Genomic DNA, 13,538 nt, shown 5'->3' with positions numbered 1-13,538 from the left:
TAATACTGTACAATCATCTCTGTTTCTTTTAGCAATTTTATATATGGTAGACATATAGATGACTATTAAGTCACTGTCATATAAAAAATATCCAATTGTAGGCCTGTCAGAAGATATGTGATGCTTGATAATGCATGAGGAAATTACTTTAAAATGGCAGTCATCTTCTAAAATATAAGAAGCACTTTCTCTTCTCCTTTGCTTTGCTTCATTCAGCATCATATTCATAGAACATTACTTTATTACAGATGGTTTTGTAACATAAACTTTCCTCAATTATAGTCACAGTGTTTCATTCCCAGACCCCAGTTATCACAAATAATTATTCTTTACTTATGACAAGCATTTCTGCGATGTGTGATATCCTAATATCCAAATAAGTTGGAGTTCCTAGCATCTAAAGATATTTCAACTGAATCTATATTGGGAAACTTAGTAAGCATTCAGAAGACCTTGTAGTCTAAAACCATCATTTATCTTTAGTTTACTCCTGTTCTCTTCCGATTTATTCCATGATGTGTTCTGTGTCAAAGAATTTCTATGTTCCTGACACACAACCTCTTTAAATTCCTCTGACAGTGGGAATGACTCTTCATTTATATCCCAATTTATTAGAACACTTACAAATCAGTTTAACTTTATATCTATGAACATTGCATAACTTCAAGCAGATGAGTAGTGTGATTACCTTCAGTGGGAGTACTAGAATGCTTATAGCTCAATAGGTAAGTGTTGTGTTCAGTGGGGCTATAGCCATTAAGTTCTAGTACCTGCTGTCTCACACACACACACAATTTAAATGTGTCATCTGTACCATCCTGGAAAGTGAGATGTGGTTTCTGAAAATCTAAGTGATATGATGATTCTAATATGTATATTAAGGAAATTGTGCATAGGGGTACTGTTGTATTAAATGTGGCCATTTCAGATTTTTCAGGCATTTAAGTCTAATTCCTCCTCTTTGTAAACAGATACAACTCAGTTGACTTTGGTGGAATAGTTCCTGTTTACATTAAGGGAGAACAGAATAGAATAGGAATAATGAAGATCTGCAAAGACAAAATCATTTACATAATTCTGGTATAGTTTTTTTTTTTTGCCCCTCAATTTGCCGAATTTCAATTGGGGTGAGGGGAGGGTCTACCAAATTGATGCAGCCTCTAGGTTTTGCCTTACATTAAACTTTTACACATGTGATTTATTGTATTATATATCTGACATTAGATGGTGCAATGATAAACAGCATAAAGATTTTTAAAATAGCGAATTCTACTTTAATTTCATGCTTTATATTTTTTGTATAAAGATGCCAAAATCAGAACAAATAGAACCTTATAGAAAAATGCTCACCCAAGTGACTCGCAGCAGTAGTGCAGAATCTAAAGTTCCTCACACACGAATAGATGATGGAGCTGCTATTCAGGTATGTGGCCATTTTTATCATTAACAGCAGCCTTCTGAACCCTAGGTTTAATTGTGCTGTATCAGCATATAGAGACGTTTAGCTTTGGATGTATAAAATTTAATTATTTCTAGGATTTCCAGCTGCTTTTTTTTTCCCCCAATAGAATATTTTTGGCATTTCAGCATCTTCATTAAATGCATTGCAGCTGTTTTTCACTCCCAAGGAACCCAAGTCCTGAAACAGACTGTCTATTTTAAGGCTTTTGTTCACTGTATTGAACTAACCAGGAATCAGATTCCCACATTCAGGAGTCCAAATCGTTTTCATTCTCTGCTGCACTAATGCAGTTTGGAAAGTGTAAAAGGGGTGGGAGGCAGGAGGGGGAAAGTCATTTCCCTAGCTGTAAATGAAAAAAAGGCAGAAACAAATTAATAAAAGATGTTTGTCATTCAGCGGTATTAATGCTTGTGGCTACTCTCTGTAAATACATTGAAATGATCATGACAGAATCTTAATAAATAAGAAAAGTCTCAGCTAAAAAATAAGATTTGGCAGTAGGAAAAAATCACAGAAAACAAATTCAGTTGTCTTTCGTTTTCAGTTCTTCTTTAAAGGTGCAAAACTTTTGTTAAAATGCTCAAAATCTCCAGTAATTAACAACCTGATGCTTATGGAAATCGGCGGAAAGATTTTTGCCGATTCCAGTGTGCATTAAGTAACAGACACACATGCTATATCGGGGTGGGCAAAATACGGCCCGTGGGCCGGATCTGGCCCGCGAGGCCATTCTATCCGGCCTGTGGGGCCCCTAAAAAAATGTAGAAAATTAATATTTTTCTGCCCTTGGTTCCTGTCAAAAATGACAGGAATCAAGGGCAGTAGGACCCAGGGGAAGCCCGACAGGCTCCAACAACGGTGGGGCTACCTGGACCCACCCCGCAGCCAGAAGCCCCAGCCGCAGTTTCTGGGCTGGGATCACGTGGCTGTCGCGGCGCGGGAAGCTCAGGTAAGTTGGGGGGACCCCAGGCAAGGAAGGAGCGCAGGGTGAGGAAGTGGCCCGGTGCCCCGCACTGCAGCTGCTTGTAGCCCGCGTGGAGCTGCCTGTGCCTGCTCCGGACAGCCCCATGCGGGCTGTGAGCGCCTGCAGCATGGGGCACCGGGCGTGGGGCAGGGGAGGGGCCGCTTCCCCCCTGTGGTCAGCTTTTCCCTTGGCTCCTTCCCTGCATGGAGAAAAGCGGCCCCTCGCCCACCCCATGGCTGGTGCCCATGCTGCAGGGGCTCGCAGCCCATGCGGGGCTGTCTGGAGCAGGCACAGGCAGCCCCAGGCAGGCTGTGAGTGGCTGCAGCATGGGGTGCCGGGCATGGGGCAGGGAAGGGCTGCTTCCCCCCCCCCCCCCCGCTGGCAGTGGGGTGGGTTACAAGCTGGTGCTGAGTGCGGGGAAAAGTGGCCCCTTGCCCGCCCCATGGCCAGCGTCCCGCACTGCAGCCACCTGCAGCCCGCATGAGGCTGCCTGTACCTGCTCCAGACAGCCACATAGGCTGTGACTGCCTGCAGCACGGGGCACTGGCCATGGGGCAGGAGAGGGGCCGCTTTTCCCCATGCTCAGCACCAGCTTCTTCCCTGCTGGCGAGCAGGGGGTCGGGGCTGTGCGCTGCCCCCCACCTGTACCGCGGGGCTGGGGGGCACTGGGTTTGAGTGGGCGGGGAGCCAGTGGGAGCACAGGGCATGCACTGGTGTCCCAGGGCCAGTGCTGGTGGGGCCCAGAGCAGGGTGTCAGGAGCGTGGGGTCCCAGCTGGCAGGGGCTCTATGGAACCAGGCCAGCTTCCCCCCTCCCTGCTGGTGCAGCCCAGCCTGGCTCCACAGACCCATACTGTTCTGTGCCCCGCTCTGGGCCCCACCAGTGCTGGCCCTGGGACATTGGTCCCAAGATGGTGACCAGGGGGTGGGGCACCTGTCAAGGGGCAGGGGTACCCATGCGGCCCTCGACAGCCTGCCAAAACTGGGTAAGCGGCTCTTCGCCCAAAATAATTGCCCGCCCCTGTGCTATATATGTACAGATTTACAAATCACAAATTTATGAAGTCTGCATTATTTTAAATATTTTAAACATGTACCGTACCTATTTGTTTGAGATGCTGATCAACATTGTAGTGTATGGGATAAATAGTAAAAAATAACATCATTCTTTGGAATTTGAGATGGAAAAATCATCCTATGACCTACATAATTCATCAGCAGCATTCTTATACCTTATCACACACCATGACTGAAACAAATATTCTGTATAAGAGTCTTTATATGTGGGCAGGACTGATAATCTCCTATAAAAGAACATCTTTTAAATATTCCACCCATAATGTATATACTTTAAACAGCAGCAATTACATTTTGCTGTTGAAGAGTTTAAAATCACATTTCTTCTCTGATTCTCTGTTCTTTTAGCAAATCTATTCTTTTGGAAGGAAACTAGGACAAGGCAGCTTTGGAGTGGTTATTGAAGTGAGGCACAAGGAAACTGGCAAAAAATGGGCAATCAAAAAAGTGAACAGAGAAAAGGTAAATATATAAATCCATGGTGTGTTTTAATTCCTTCTTGCTTTTTTTGGATGATTTTTTTTTTAACTGATCATTATCTGAACATTATGGTATCTTTTTGCATTCAAAACTCTTACTGCAATCCATATATGCATTTACTCTCACTGTTTAAAGTTTATTCTCACTACCACTTGCTAGTGTTTTCTTAGATGAGTTCCATCAAGTCTTAATGATTAAACACACAGGCTGGATCCAGACACGCAGGCACATGTGGTTTGTGGTGCTGCAAACCTTTTTGCACCACCACAAGTTACACAAGTGGCACGTTAATCAGTGTTCAGCACTGCTAATTTGCAGTGCCAGGGCAAAATTTGTACCAGGATTTCCTGGTAGCAAACTGCCTCCTTCCCCCCGCCCGAAAAAAAATGGTGCAAACCATGCCAAAGTGGCGAGTGCCAGGACAAATGCAGAGATGGAGGAGCAGGCAGCCCAGGGCTGAGGGACCCGGCACCCCAGCCAGCCACTTCTGGGTTGGCTGGGGCGCAGGGTGCCTCAAGATGGGGGAGCAGGCAGCCCTGGGCTGTCTGTTCCCTTGTCTCCACATGCCTCAATGTGGAGGCACTACAGTAAAGCCTCGGGGCTGAGGCACGTGGAGACAGGGGAGCAGTCAGCCCAAGGTTGCCTGCTCCCCTATCTCAAGGTCCACTGTACCCCAGCCAGGTGGGGAGCTCCCCAGCTGGCCAGGGCACAGGGTAGCTCAGCACAGGGAATACATAACCCCAGCTGAGACACCCTATGCTTCAGCCCCCCCCCCCCTTCTCCCCCTGCTGCATGTGGAACAACAGGACAGTGTGTCCCAGTGCAAAGCATGTGGGCAGGGTCATGTATTGGGGCACAAAGTAGAGGTACAAATTTGTGCTGCTACTATTTTTGCTGCGGCAAAGGCATGCCCCTGCTTGTGTGGACATGGCCATAGAGTCCAACCTTGTCAGTTTGGATTATTACTCTTTCATGAAGTTGTAATTGATTAAAAAGTTTGCAGGATTAGCCTCTTAGTTATGCAAATCTGTTTAAAGAATGTCAGATGTTAGTTTAATATATCATTTCTAGATTCTCTTTCTTTTTGCTAAGGAATTTCTTACAATCCTAAAAGAAAATGAATGAAGTTTTACATTAAAACAACATAGACATAGTCTAAATACTTGCATGACTAGTTACAGCCAGTAACAAACCATTTTTTTGGCTGCATGATAGACCCTGTAAAGGCAAGATACTATAAAATCTCTAGTGGCTGTGTTATTTTGCCTACCCATTGGCCCAAATTAACAATTAGTGCTGCATTACTACATCATAGACTTACTGTTATCAACTTGCTAAACTAACTGGCAATTATTATTTATCTTTAGTTAAGTTGCTACAAATAGTTACTGGACTTCTAATCTATTTTTATCATGCAAGAGGAATAGCATGCTTGGGTCTGATTGTACTTGGATGGGAGACTTCCAAGAAGAGTAGTTTGTAGTCTTTTCATCTACGTTGTTACTATACCAAAGCTCAACATGCTGTTAAGACGTGCTGTGTTGTCTGCTACTTTCTTATGGATGAGACAAAAAATATTTGTGATCATTTAAGATCCTATGCAAATATTCACAGGATTAGGGGTATTAGCTCCATTGGGCTGGCCGACTTCCAACTTGAGTAATTACATTTTGTTTATCTGCATTCTCTTGATATTATTCATTTTCTATTTTGAATGTATTTTAAACTTTGGTTGCTTTTTTCCATGTTAGGTGAAATAATTCCTATTTCTTTCTCTCACACATGTGCGTGCGTGCGTGCGTGCGTGCATGCGTGCATGTATATACTAGCCAACTGCTTGTCAGGAATGATGGGGGGAAGGAGGGAGAAAAAGTGCTGCCACCCACCACCCCACACTGCCGCTGCTCTGCCTCCAGCCCTATGTGCTCCCCCTACCCCTTGCCGCTCCACCCCGTGGCACTGCCACCTGCCAGGCATGGTGGAGGGGAGGAAGCTTGCACGGAGTGGTTGCAGCCACCAGCCAGAACCCTGTGCTACCACCGCTGCGTGTCCAGCCACGCACAACCCCCTCCCCTCCCTCCTGGCTGTTCTCAGGGCCCAGTGACAGCGGTGGCAGGGCGCCACCACTGTGCCCTCCCCTTCCCCACTCCTCCCTGCCACCTCCCCCTGCCTGCTGGCTTTTGTTGGGGCCCACTGGCAGCAGCAGTGAGGCCAATGCTGTGCCACCAGCACCTTGTGCTGCTGCCTCCAAGGAGCAGGGCCCGGGGGGGGGCAAGGCCAGAGCCACTGGCCTCATCTCTCTGCTCCATCCCTGACATCATGTTAGCACTCTGCCATCCCAGTCTGTCCCTGCCATTCCCCTTTGCCTCAAGGAGCAAGGCCTTGCCACCCACACTCCAGCCCCTCAGTCTCCACTGTCATGGTGTTGTGTGTCCACTGTGTGTGTCTGTCTGTGCAGAGCACACTGATTGGTTGTTTCAGTCAGCATGTGATTGGCTGCTGAGACAAGCAATCAGAGTGCAGATAAAGCATTATGGACAAACAGACTAAGGCTTTTATTATATTAGAATAGATATATATATGTATATATGTGGCTGCATTTTATATCTATATCTATCTATCTTATAGTATCTTGCCTTTACAGGGTCTATCATGCAGCCAAAAAAATGGTTTGTTACTGGCTGTAACTAGTCATGCAAGTATTTAGACTATGTCTATGTTGTATAAAATATATATATAAAATATATATGTATAGTGTGTGTGTGTGTGTGTGTATTTTTTTTTGTGAAGAGTTCCAAAATCCTTTATGCTGGAAAACAGTCCAAAAAAGTAAGATGTTATTAGTCATAAAACTAAGCTAAGCTATACAGGTAGCAAACCCAAAGTACAAGAAGAATTATTACGTATTTGTTATTAATAATTAGTACGTAACTGTGTTTCTAAATGTAAGTTCTGTTCACGTCTTTGAATAATTTCTGTAGACTTTATAAAGAAAAATTGCCATTGTTGAATAAATGTGACCATATAATGAATTTTGTGATGTCTGCTAAATGCATTTCCCATCTATAATTAAGGCTGGAAGCTCTGCTGTGAAGCTACTTGAAAGGGAGGTGAGCATCTTAAAAAGAGTGAACCATGAACACATAATACATTTAGAAGAAGTGTTTGAGACTCCAAAGGTAAGGCTTCCTTAATTGTAATATGATGAAAGTTATTAATGCCAAAAATAAATATAACAACAGCATTCCTGTCTACATTCTGAGCCAGTTTCTCTTACCTTCTGGTTAACATGTTTCACATATTGGATAGTTTTCACAATCATTGACTAGAATATTGTGGATACGTTTGTTTTCTGTTTTGGTGCCCAGCCTTTTCATCCCTGAAGCTGGATGGGCAATGCCAGGTCTGCCTGTGGGCTGGATCCAACTAGTGGGCCCAGTTAAGGTGCTGGGGGTTGTGCAGCCCCATCCCAATCCATCTGTCCAAAGCAAGGCAGGGGCAGCTAGGTCCCAGTCTAGATGGGGAAGGGGAGGGAGAAGGGGACAAGTAGCCTGGCACTGATCTGGATGTGCAGAGGTGGGTGCGTGGAGGGGGTCATGGGGGTTGGGGGGAGAAGAGCAGCCAGGCCCCAGTCTGGATGAATGGGGGTAGGGGCAGAAACAGCAAGCCACAATCTGGATGTGTGGGGAGCGGGGACAGGGACAGAGTGAAGTGGCCCCAATCTAGATTCGCAGGGGTGAGGTTGGGGAGGCAAGGCAAACAGCCCTCATCTGGATCTGCAGGGTGGGTGGGGTGGAGTGGCCCTGATTTGGATGTGTGGTGGGGGAGGGCTGGGGAAGCAGCTTGGCCTGACCTGGATGCACTGGGGGTAGGGCCAGCCCTGATCCTGCTGTGTGGCAATGACTGACACAGGATAGGATCTAGCTGCAGGGAGCTCCTACTTTCTCCCTGCTTCTACTTGCTCCCTTTCAGATTGTTAATTTGGAGCCCCCTACTGCTAAATATCTACGCTTTGGGGATTCCAGTGGGCCAGATGCCATAGCTTCATGAGGTGGAGGTTGAACAGTCCTGCTCTGGACCAGAGATGCTCAAACTCTGGCCCACAAGCCGGATGCAGCCAGTAGAGCCATTGCATCTGGCTCGAGGGCTCCCCGCATGTCTGGAAGTTTGGCAGTGGGAGAGTGATGGCTATTAATATGGCCACCCTTCCAAATCCCCAAGCCCAATACCTGTGAGGCCTGTCGGAACCAAGATATGCTCTCCCCCCTGCCCCAGCTTTTGGATCGGGACCCAGCCATGTCTCCTTCCCCCATGCAGGGCCAGGTAGGAGTGTTACCATCATGGATCATCATGTTTTTGTTCTGTGTTTGGTCAGTACACAGCACAATGAGGTCCTGATCCATGACTAGTGTTCTTAGTTATTACAGTAATAAAAATAATATGTTGGAAGAGAAATCATTATTTTGGCTCTTTGTTAATATCAGCGGATGTTCCTTGTTATGGAGTTGTGTGAGGATGGAGAACTTAAAGAAATCCTTCACAGGAAAGGACACTTCACAGAGACTGAGACAAGGCACATCATTCAAAGTCTGGCATCAGCAATAGCATATCTTCACAAAAAAGGTAAGGAGGTTCATTGGCTCTGAATGTTAGTGTTCTTTAAGAGCAATTACAATTACTGTTCTGTGTTTCACAGTGTAATTGTGCCCTCATAATCTAGGAGTGAAGCATTTCACTTTAATGCTTTTTGAAACTTTATTTTTTATTGTTTAACTGTTAATGTTTCCTTTTACTACTTTGCTCCAACCTTCTGATAACATTTATTTTTTCTAATTTCATAACTGCTTTGTGTTACAGCATTGTCTTATTTCAGCAGCTAGGTCTATTATAGCAGAGAAAATGAAGTGGGACTGGAGTGCTCTTGTCTGTCCTCCACTTAAAATGATGCAGTCAATATCAGCATTTTGATTCACCCTAGGGAAACATTAAAATACTGTACAATCCATGACAGAATTAACCAATTCAGCCAAAAAAATAGAATTTAGTGTTTTCAGTTTTTCTTTCTCCATTGTAGGAGTGGAAAAGCTTGTATTTGAATTCCACATAAATTGTTTGTCTCTTTAGTTTCGATATATTAGCTGAAATAATGAGTTCCTCTTTCTTTATATTGAGGAACATGTTGTGTGAGGAATAGCCCCTTCTTTGAATCAAGCATATGTTTGCTAAGCTGCAAAATGGGCAGAAAAAGAGCTGTATAGCAACAGCATAAGAATGCATCTGGGTGCCTGAGGCAGCTAACATGCACAAGGGCAGCGGTGACTTCTGGTTGCTGCTGCTGCCACGATCACAACCATGTGGTTGCAGTGAAAGTAGTTTTTTTCATGTCCCCACCTCCCTCCCCATCCCCATCAACACATGGGACTGTTGCCCCTGTCACTCTGCCGTAGTTATGCCACTGTTCTTTCCCTTTAGCCTATTGGATATTGGGAGAGACTGGGCTTATAAAAATATTTGCAAATGTTGCAAATAATAATTAATAATTATAATCAGAGGTGCACCAATCTACTGGTTGCCTGTTGGAGTGGCACCACAAATGACATTATCGGCTATCAGGTTTTTTTTGGCTGTTGTAGCTGATAATATTTACTGATAATTATGTCTTGGGGCTGGGCCCCAGGATGCCTGGGTTCTCTCTCCGCTGTGAGGCCGGGGCCCCCAGATACCTGGGTTGTTTCCCATGAACTAGGGTGACCTTGAACATGCAGGACCCAGTCCGGATACAGGGTCCCAAGCTGTTTTCCATCCCCACCCCCATCCCCTCGCCAATGGGCTGGACTGGGTTAGAGTGGAGTGGAGCAACTGGCGCAGTGTCCCAGGCTCTGATATAGCATGGACTGTGAACTGGGGCCAGGGTGGGCACTGTAAAAGGCGGTGAGTGCTGCAGAGACGTAACTGGGGGGGAAGGGGCAGGTGGAGCTGTCTGGCCCAGCCTGCAGTACTTCAGCCTCCAGTGGCTGGGGGTCTGCACCCTAGGGGCCAGGAGCAAAGCCTGGCAGGGGCTCAGGCAGCCGTTCCCTCCCACTGTGTGCAGCAGGGTCCTTCCCCGGTCCTTCAGCTGGGGTAACCACCCATCCCTAATTGGGACATGTCCTGGTCCCAGGCCTCATGACTCTGGGACAACTTTTGTCCTGGATTCGCAGCATCCTGCAGGGATCGGGAAATGGTGGGTTTTCCCTTGCAGGCAGGCAGCATTTTAGCCTGCAAGAGCTTGGGGGTGCCACATGCATGTGCAAGCCCACACACATGCATGTGGCTAGGAATACAGCTTGGCAGCATTGAGAGCAGCTCCCTGCAGGGAAATCTGTGGGGGAAAGGGTGGGGGGAGAAGGAAGATTGAGGCCCCCCCAGTGAAAGAGGAAGTGGGGCAGGGCCAGGGTAGTGCATGATACCTGGGGCTGGGGCAGGGATCAAGGCAGAGCCATGGGCAGCTTGTCCAGGAGGCACGATGGGGGGCAACTCCTAGTCGCTGTGCATACCCCCAGAGGTATGGAGGGGGTTATGTGCCCCCCCCATTTATAAATGGGATGGGGGCTGGTGTGGGCAGCCTGCTGTGGGTTCAGAGCTCCTCACCCTGCTGCCTTTTCCTTGAGAGCTCTGTGCCAGGCCCTGTGCCTGTGCCAGCAGTAGCATGGGTGGTGGCAATGGTGGCATGGAGTCGTGCGCTTTGCTGCTGCTGGGCGGGCAGGGGGTGTGCGACTGGCGCGGGGCTCTCAGGGCAAAGGCAGCAGAGCTGGGAGCCCTGAGCCCACAGCAGGCAGCCCACAGTAGGCAACCCACATCTGCCCCTGCCCCATTCGACTCTGCTCCGGCTGTGGTGGGGCAGGCATGGAGGGGCCTGGGAAGAGAGGCAAGCATGTCACCCTACCCTCAGCCCAGCTGGGTCCTGCCCTTCCTGGGACCAGGGCCAGGGCTGGATCCATTCAGCCTCCCCCATGGGGCACAGGGGCTTGCCCTGCCCCTGACAGTGGCAGCACTAGGAGCGGAAGGGGCCTTTCCTGCTGCTGGAGTCCAGATACTGGGACCTGGGGCTTGGCTGTGGAGGAGGAGTGGCCCAGTTTCTCCAGGCCTGGAATGGTTCTGTGGTCCTGCTCTGGGCAGAGGGAGAAGAGTGGGGAGCCTGGCTCAGAGACCACCCAGCCCTGGGCAGCCGGAAAGGCTTGCACCTTCCCTCTCAGCCCTGCTTGACAGGCTCAGGCAGTTGCCCCCAGGCTAGGGTTCAAGGGCATCGTGCAGAAGGGGCTGAAGGGCTCCACGCAGCCAATCTCAGGCACTGCTAGGCCAGCCCTTCCTGCTGCAACTGGCACAGGCTCTGGGCACTTTTACATGTGCTCCAGAGGTGTGGGGGGTGGCGCTTTAAATAGAGCAGTTCCAACAGCCACTCTAATTAAAGTGCTGTGGTGTCTCATGTATCAGCGTCCCTGCACTTAAAGATGGTGGCAGGGGAACATGAACTAAAGCTTTTTCAACAGGCTTTAGTTCAAACGCCCCCACTGCCATTTTTAAGCATGAGGATGCTGATATGCAAGATGCAGGATGCTTCTGGAGTGCGCCAAAAAAAAGGTTTATTTATGCCAGTAGTTTAAAATGCCTTGCATTATTACTAATTATTGGTTATTGGGTTGGCATCGGCTGATATGGCTGGTTAATAATCAATCTGCTATCAGTATTGGCCAAAAAAATCTTTATCACTGCACACCTAATAATAATCCCTCCCTGTTCCCCCCCATTCTTTTACTATAGGATTTTTGCTAGTTTGTGATACTATAACACAAAAAGTGATGCAAACTGTTTTCCTTATTACAAAACATGAGGAGTGTGGATCCAAATTTGATCATCATGTTAAATTCCTTCTCTTAATGGACAAATGCTCCTTTCTTTAAGTTTCACTAATGAAGAAGAAAATGCATCAGAACTGTTCAGAGAAATTACACAATTGAAGGCATTTAAAGCATTTCTGTCAGAATATTTTCATTGTATTTGGTAAATAACATTTTATTCTTTGTTCTTTCTTGACAGACATTGTTCATAGAGATCTGAAACTGGAAAACATTTTAGTTAAAAGCACTGACATCAATGCAGCAAATGAGATGAAATTAAATATAAAGGTAAGACTAGAAATTTTTAACAACTGTGCATTGCTCACTTATTTTGATATCCAGGTATTGCTGAAGGACTTGATTTTGGTACCTAGTAGTATCTTTTGAAAAGAGACACTAAAAATGATATTAGTAAGTTAGAAAAAAAACAACCCCAAATTGATAGTTAAATTCCACTGAAATAATTTTTTTTCTGTCAAATAAAAAGTTGTATACCTTCAAGTTAACTGGGGGGGAAAAGACCCAACCCATTAAAAACCTTAAAGAAAGCTTACCTTATTTTTCTAGACAATGGCTGTCTAACTGGCTGCCCAGAGGCCACATGCAGTCCATAAAGGATTAAAGTGGAGCCCCTAGGCGCCCATGCAGCCACTGCTTCCCCCCCACTCCATTGCTCTGGCTACAGAAGCAGCCAGGGTCTCCAGGCTCCATCTCTGTCTGGCTTCCCCTTCCCTACCCCAAGGTGAGGGGCAGTGTAGCGCAGCACAGAGCACAGTGTGGAGGCAGTGGCATAATAGAAAAGGGGGCACAAAATTAGCCACAACTGCAACAGTGACTGATTGCACCTTTGTGATCAGCATCACAGCACCCATTGCTGCCTGTGGTGAGGAGCTGCACAGCCATGGTCAGCCCAGGATGCCTGAGAGGTGCAATGCATCAAGGGACCCTATAGCCAGGGAACTTAGGGTGAGGTGGGGTACAAGTGCAGTGGGGCAGGATGCATGGTGCAGCCCTTTTCCAGACATTAGGATAGTTCCAAAACATTCATTACGCTAAGGTAGCAGAAACTCTTAAATTATAGCTAATATTTTAAATTATGCGCATTATCAATTTAATGTAAATATAGTACAGTTTTTTTTTAAAGAATCTTTGATTTAAGTACAACTCACATTCCACAGTAGATTGTTTTGTATGCTGATAAATATTTACTACTTTCAAAATATTTACTACTTAAAATGTCTGTTTATTTATTACCTATTCTTATTGCAAGAATTGTTCCCTGGTGGCCAATAAATCAAATGTTACATCATTTACTAGTTGCTTAACATTTCAAGTACAGATGTTGGCAAAATTAATACATTTGTTGAAACAGTCTTTAGAGCTGAAGTGTTGGATTGTGGATCTACAGTATGTGTTATGAAATATGTATAATATTTTATATGTTGTATAATACGATCACTTCAGTAAAACGGTCTCTGGAAAAATTCAAGTGTACGTAGTCAATCACCATTAACATTACCATAAAGCATTTCTTGTTAATTTTGTGCTGTTCATGAAAATAATAATAGCCAATGATAATAGCAAGCCAGTGGAATTTAGGACTTCATCTCTGGATGACATTTATCAGAGCATCATTACTAGGGACCTCAGAAAAGTAATTCAGGAGTGTCTGTCAATGAT

At 46.0% G+C, this 13,538-nt stretch overlaps 1 protein-coding gene across 9 annotated transcripts in view; it reads left to right on the top strand.

Moving 5' to 3' along the window:
- The window catches only part of STK33 (serine/threonine kinase 33), a 102,027-nt gene that overhangs the window by 59,674 nt on the left and 28,815 nt on the right, over window positions 1-13,538 (top strand). For 8 of the 9 annotated variants that reach the window (XM_014602176.3, XM_019477137.2, XM_014602175.3 and 5 more), the window contains 5 exons: window positions 1,307-1,423; window positions 3,850-3,963; window positions 7,056-7,160; window positions 8,466-8,604; window positions 12,058-12,146. In XM_014602176.3, coding sequence (XP_014457662.1) covers window positions 1,307-1,423; window positions 3,850-3,963; window positions 7,056-7,160; window positions 8,466-8,604; window positions 12,058-12,146 — 564 coding nt within the window. Of the gene's footprint in view, window positions 1-996; window positions 1,081-1,306; window positions 1,424-3,849; window positions 3,964-7,055; window positions 7,161-8,465; window positions 8,605-12,057; window positions 12,147-13,538 lie in introns of those variants that run through there. The other variant, XM_019477139.2, reaches the window with a different exon arrangement.

The sequence above is a fragment of the Alligator mississippiensis genome, chromosome 2 (genome assembly GCF_030867095.1).
Source record: "Alligator mississippiensis isolate rAllMis1 chromosome 2, rAllMis1, whole genome shotgun sequence".
Classification (NCBI taxonomy): domain Eukaryota; kingdom Metazoa; phylum Chordata; order Crocodylia; family Alligatoridae; genus Alligator; species Alligator mississippiensis.
Note: the sequence above shows the minus strand (reverse complement) of the source record. Positions and strands in the feature narration are given on the sequence as shown.